Here is a 5,778-nt window from a genome sequence, read left to right on the forward strand (position 1 = left end):
GGGGTCATTTGTCCCTGGAAGATCCCTCCCCCAGCTGCTATAAAGGGCCTGATGTGCAAGTTCTGCTTGACCAAGAGGCCACTGGGGCAACACCTGGACTGTGAAACTAAGTTGCAGAGGAGCCCACTTCTTCTTCCTCCTCCCAAGACCGATTGTGCAATCAGTGACATTTATCCAGGCCACCACCCTCCAGGGGGTGTCCTGTCCAAGCCCTCAAGAGTTCCACACAGTCTGAAGCCAAGAGTTACCCCAGGTCTCATGGCCATATGGCCAGTCCACAGAGGAGCTGGGTCCAGAATTTACCTTAGGGTCTCTAGACCCTTCATTCCTTTGACCCATTCCCTCTTCCAACTGTGTTCTCCCCACTTCCAGTCCAGCCACCTTAGCCTGGAGATCCAATCGAGACATTCTGGAGGCTGTAAGAACAAAGAAAAAGAGTTGCTGTATCTGGTTGAAGGGTAGGAAAAGCTTCACTGATGAAAGGGCATGCCAGAGGGACCGGGTACAGAGAAAGGGCAGGAGGGTCAATGAGCCCAAGTGATTGGTGTGTATCTGGCTCCTGGGGTGTGTAGAGCTATGGTGCAGAAGCAAGAAGACTACAGGCCCTCATGTTTGGCAGGGTATGTGTGGGCTTCCAAAGGCAGTCGAAATGGCCAAACCAATGGTCAAAAGGAGCTCCTGGACAATGGTGTGGAGAGTGGATTGTGGCCTGGGGGTGTCTGGAACCTGGGGAAGATGGAGTCTGGAGGTTTTGGCAGTGCTTCATGGAGAGAAAGTGGCAGGAACCAGGAAGGGTGGTGGGAGAGGTTGCAGGGGAGTGTCCCCAGGAGGAAAAAGGAGAAGGTGGGTTGTTCTTCAGACTTTTGGCTTAGAGTTCATGCAGAGTATACCCAGCAGATAAGACAATGGGGCCCAGTGGGGACAACCAAGGGCATTCATGGGATCTTGAACTTAGAGACACAAATCAGGTGGTATCTGTTCATTGTAACTGATGTCCTGAAAGGAGATGTCCCCAAGAAGACTGAAGACTGAGGGAAAGCAGCCCAAGGCAACTCCCCAAAGCTTCAAATTGAGAGGATGGTACTTGGAGGATATGGAGGCAGGGACTTAGGAGGGCAGCATATGGGGAGATGGGGGTTTGAATGGTCACTTGCACCTGTATTAAATCAAGAATTGAGAATGGTCACTGGACCTAGGAATGATTGGCCAGCCTTGGAGAGAGAGTGAAAAAACTGGCTTAACCAGAGTAAAGGGCTTTTCCTCAGGGAGGAGTCAGGGCCAAAGGCCATATCTATAAGGGGTTGGGGACATTTTTACACTGAGAAAGGTAGCTGAGAAGAATCTAGGGGAGAAAAACATATGAGCCAAGTTTCTGAACTGGCTAAGGACTGGGTCTAGACTCACTCAGTGAGTGTCCACTGAGGGTCAGGCAGTGCCTCAAGATGGAGTTTTAGTGGTGAACACTAATTCCACACCTGGATTCTCAAAGAGTAGAAGGACATAGGCTAGGCGCTGGCTGTCTTCCTGTCTTGGGGAACTTGACCCTCTTGAGTAATCCTCTATGACAATCTCTTGGGGGGTCCAGGAGAGGTCAAGGCCATCTCAGGGAGATGGAGAAATTATTTCTTCATCTTTCACACCTGGTAGCTCTCGTTCACTGTCCACCCTCTCATGAGGCAACAACAAGGGCTGAGGCAAGCCCCAGCCCACAGCCTGACTGACATCCACTGATAGGGTGGATCAGGAAGGGCTCTGGTTGAGTGTTTGCATCAGGCTCAGGCTGGACATAAAGGAGGCTTCTGTGGCTGGGGAAGGCAGTCTTGGGGACCATGTACACTCAGAGGGATGGCCCCTTCCTGGGGCAGTGGTCACTGTTGCTGCTGCTGCTGGGCCTGCTGATACCTCCAGCCACTGCTCAAACCCTCAGCTACCAGGAGGCTGTGCTCCGTGCTGTGGATGGCTTCAACCAGAGATCCTTGGATGACAATCTTTACCGCCTCCTGACTCTAGAATCCAGGCCCCCTGAGGTGAGCTGGGGAAGGGCAGGCTCTGCTCCCACCAAGCTTGGACATATTTAGTCACAATGTGCTCCTGCTACACCTTCTGCCAGGAAGGCACTTCCCCCTTTAGTGTGGCCCTCCTCTTCCAGGCAAACATCCTAGAACTGTGTTCCATCCCAGCATGACAGCTTTCATCCTTAGAATCTAAGCAATGGCAGAGGTGGCTCTCAATCTCATCCCACAAAGGCTGCAGGGACACTTGATACCTTCAGGGACAAGAGGTGACTTCCCCTGCTTTAAGTCTAAGTCTTTTCCATACCTTGTTATGCCAACACAAGGAAGAACTCTGCTTAGCCTTCAGGTTCCATTGGATGTGTCTGGTTCCAATGGATGTGTCTGGTTCCTCAGGAAGTCCCTGATTTCCCTGTCCTCATCCCAGAGGTAGAGGCAGTCCTCATTAGAGATTGTTTAGGGCTGTCCACACTCACTGATGAAAGACTGTTGTCTTAGTGGGGGTCAAGGTGACTCATCAGAGAAGGCAAGAATGTACCTGAGTCATTCTTGTTCTCCTCAATTCCTCCTCTGATCAGGATGAGGACCCAGATACCCCCAAGCCTGTGAGGTTCACAGTGAAGGAGACAGTGTGTCCCAAGACAACACAGCAGCCACTGCAGCAGTGTGACTTCAAGAAGGATGGAGTGAGGCTGAGTGGGGCTGGGTGGTGCAGCCTGAACAGCTAAACAAAGGGACAGTGGGGAACATTTCCATCCACTGGGGTGGGGATTGGGGGTTATGGCAAAGGGGTTCTGGTTTGACTTTGAGCTTCTTCTTCCCAGCTGGTGAGACGGTGTGTGGGGACAGTGACCCTCGACCAGGCCAGGGGCTCCTTTGACATCACCTGTGATGTGGTGGTGAGTGGGCTATTGTAGGATGCAGGGGCTGAATAGATCTTGTAGATTGATTAGCTCCTGCCTCACCCAGGGCAGAGAAAGCCTCCTTTCTCTCTCCTGGGCTCCTTCTTCCCCTCCCCTGGGCTCCTCTCTCAGCCTGAACCCCATGTGCAGTGCTGGCCCAGTATTCCTTTTTTTGTTTTTTTTTTGAGGTACTGGGGCTTGAACTCAGGGCCTTCACCTTGAGCCACTCCACCACTCCACCAGCCCTATTTTTGTGAAGGGATTTTCAAGATAAGTTCTCATGGAACTATTTGCCCAGGGTGGCTTCGAACAACAATCCTCCCGATCTCTGCCTCCTGAGTAGCGAGGATGACGGGTGCCCGGCAGCTCAGTATTACTTTGGAACAGTGGTTCTTGAAATTTGGTCTTATCTGGGAACTTGCTAGAAATGCAGATTCTCAGACCTGACTCAGATTTACTGAATTAGACTCTGGAACAGGGCCTAGCAATGTGTTATTTAACCAGCCCACCTGGGGATTCTGACTCCTGTGATGACTGAGGGCACTGACTTAGAGTAATGAGCTCTCAGGACTTTGGGGAGCCCCTTGCCCGCTACAGGCCTCAGTTTCTTCATCCTTTTATTGGGTGTAGGGATTCAACACATGCTCCAAAGCATGTGGAGGCTGAATTGGGACCACAAACCTCCTGGTGGTGCCCAGAAGGAGAGGTCTAGGTGGGGAGGGGTCTTGGATTGACCACAGATCCAGCCCCACAAGGACCCTGTTTCTTCCTGATACACAGCCCCAGCATTTCAAGAAAGTTGCCCAGCTGGGTAGCTTTCTCCAAAGAGGCGGGCAGAAGATTGGTGAAAAGCTTGAGAGACTTGGCCAGAAAATCAAGGATTTTTTTCAGAATCTTGCACCCATGGAAGAGTCCTAGGGTCTACCTTGCCCTGCTTCTGAACTCTGAAGAATAAACTCTGTGAAAGCAAATTCCCAAGGCCTCTGTCTCACTTGTCTTGTCTCTTCCCTCTCAACATGACCAAGTCTTCAACTTGAGTCCAAGTATGTGTGATGTGTGTGTGTGTGTGTGTGTGTGTGTGTGTGTGTGTGTGTGTGTGGTGTGAGGAGAGAGAAAGAGAGAGAGAGAGGGAGAGACACTGGGGTAGGGGCAGCTGCTCCATCCAGGAGGCATTGGGGAGAGGCAGCAGCAGGCCAAGAGGTCCAGGACAGTGTTTCCATTCTCAGGGGTGTCTCCAGGTTCTTTGCACACACTTGAAATCTCCTGAATGTAGTGGTGGTGGTGATGCTGTGGGGCTGCTCCTGCTCACACAGGTGACATTAAAGGGAGGGGCCAGGTGTTTTGTTACATTCACAGAGACACAATCTGACTTTCTGAGTAGCTGGATGTTCATGGGATGGTTGGCCTGCTGGCACAATTCCCATAAAGTTCTACTTCCTCTTGAAAATCTTACCTCTCATTTTCCTTTTGGCATTGGGACACAACATTGTTTCTTTGGCTGGGTAGCAGATTTAAATTGTGGTCTGGTGACTAGGGATAAAATGGTACCAAAAGTTTGTACCCTTAAACACAAGAATCCTGCTCAGTGGATTAGGAGCTCTGGCTAGGAGAGACATGCAGAGTGACAGCCTGGTCCCATCTCTGTTGCACAGGTGTTTCAGACACATTGGTGTCCTGTCCACTGGCTATTCTGTAGTCGACTGGAATTATCTGCAGCTCTTTGCTATGGGGTTAAAGACTAGAAATACTAGGAAGGTCGCACTTCAGGGAGCAGCCTCAACCAAGAGTGGGTAGGAGTTGGTAGAAATATCTTGTCTTCTTTGCCCCTTGTGCAAACCCTCTCTGAGGGCAGGTTTTCATTGCCCAGTGTCCGAAGCTGGGTTGTGCTCCTGCTGCCCATAGCAATGCTCTGTTCTTGAACACATCCTTTTCCAATTCCTTCTTGCCCTGTACTCACTTTGCTATACTTTTGCTGGGGCTTTCTGTAGTCACTTCCCAAATAAAATACTCCATTTTGACTCCTTGCCTTAGGCCTACTTCTAGGTCAACCTCACTAAGATACTCAGTAAGAACAATGTTGTTCCCAATTCACAGAAGGGGAAGCTAAGAGCCAGAAAGGTCAATTCACTTGCTTGGGGCCACACAGTCACAAGCTCCCAAACTTCTAGACTTTTCTTTCCTCTGCCCTCTTGATACTGACCTGAAGTACCTTGTCCCCTCTGTAGAGCCCCACAAACTAACTCTACAGACCTCAAAGGAGGTGACCTTCAGGGAACTTTTTTTTTCCCCCACATCCCACTGGCACTTCAGAGTTACTGTGTTCAAAACTGAACTTGCCATCTTCCCTCCACCCTCATCTCATACCACACCAGGAATCTGCCCCATTCATGACCATCACTGGGCAACCACCACCTTCAGAGACAGCCTGACTCTTCCTCTCTAGGACAATCCCATTCCAGTCAGCCTACACTCTGTCAGCCTCTGGGCTAACTCTCCCTCTAGTCTATCTTCCCTCCTTCCCTTTTGACCACTAACCTGGGGACACATCTTTGCTGCTCTCCCTCCCCATCTTCTCCCCCCACCCATTGATCTGGTTAAGCTATGTCCAATAGGATCTAATCTCCTTTTGCTAGACTATGGCTTGTTTCTTATTGCTCTTCAGGAGCAACCTTTGCATGCCTACCTTGGATACTAAACAGAGTGTCACTTCTCTCATCCACCATGTCTACCCTGTGTTTACTTATGCTGTTTTCTGTCCCTGGAATACCCTCTTTTCCCCCATGCTGGGTTGGGGTTCCCTCCTCTGCATTCGCATAACACCATTGGCACCACTTGCCTGTGGAACTCACCATCCAGAGCTTCAG

The 5,778-nt window shown here is 50.5% G+C and overlaps 1 protein-coding gene across 1 annotated transcript; it reads left to right on the forward strand.

Annotated features, from left to right (window-relative positions):
• Positions 1-1,714: 1,714 nt before the first annotated feature.
• On the forward strand, positions 1,715-3,885 carry Camp (cathelicidin antimicrobial peptide). Its single transcript, XM_020183496.2, has 4 exons — positions 1,715-2,027; positions 2,591-2,698; positions 2,837-2,911; positions 3,695-3,885. The coding sequence occupies exons 1-4, from the start codon at positions 1,830-1,832 to the stop codon at positions 3,830-3,832; spliced, it is 519 nt and encodes a 172-aa protein (XP_020039085.2). The 5' UTR covers positions 1,715-1,829; the 3' UTR covers positions 3,833-3,885.
• The last annotated feature ends 1,893 nt before the right edge of the window (positions 3,886-5,778 follow it).

The sequence above is a fragment of the Castor canadensis genome, chromosome 17, assembly GCF_047511655.1.
Source record: "Castor canadensis chromosome 17, mCasCan1.hap1v2, whole genome shotgun sequence".
NCBI classification, from domain to species: Eukaryota; Metazoa; Chordata; class Mammalia; order Rodentia; family Castoridae; genus Castor; species Castor canadensis.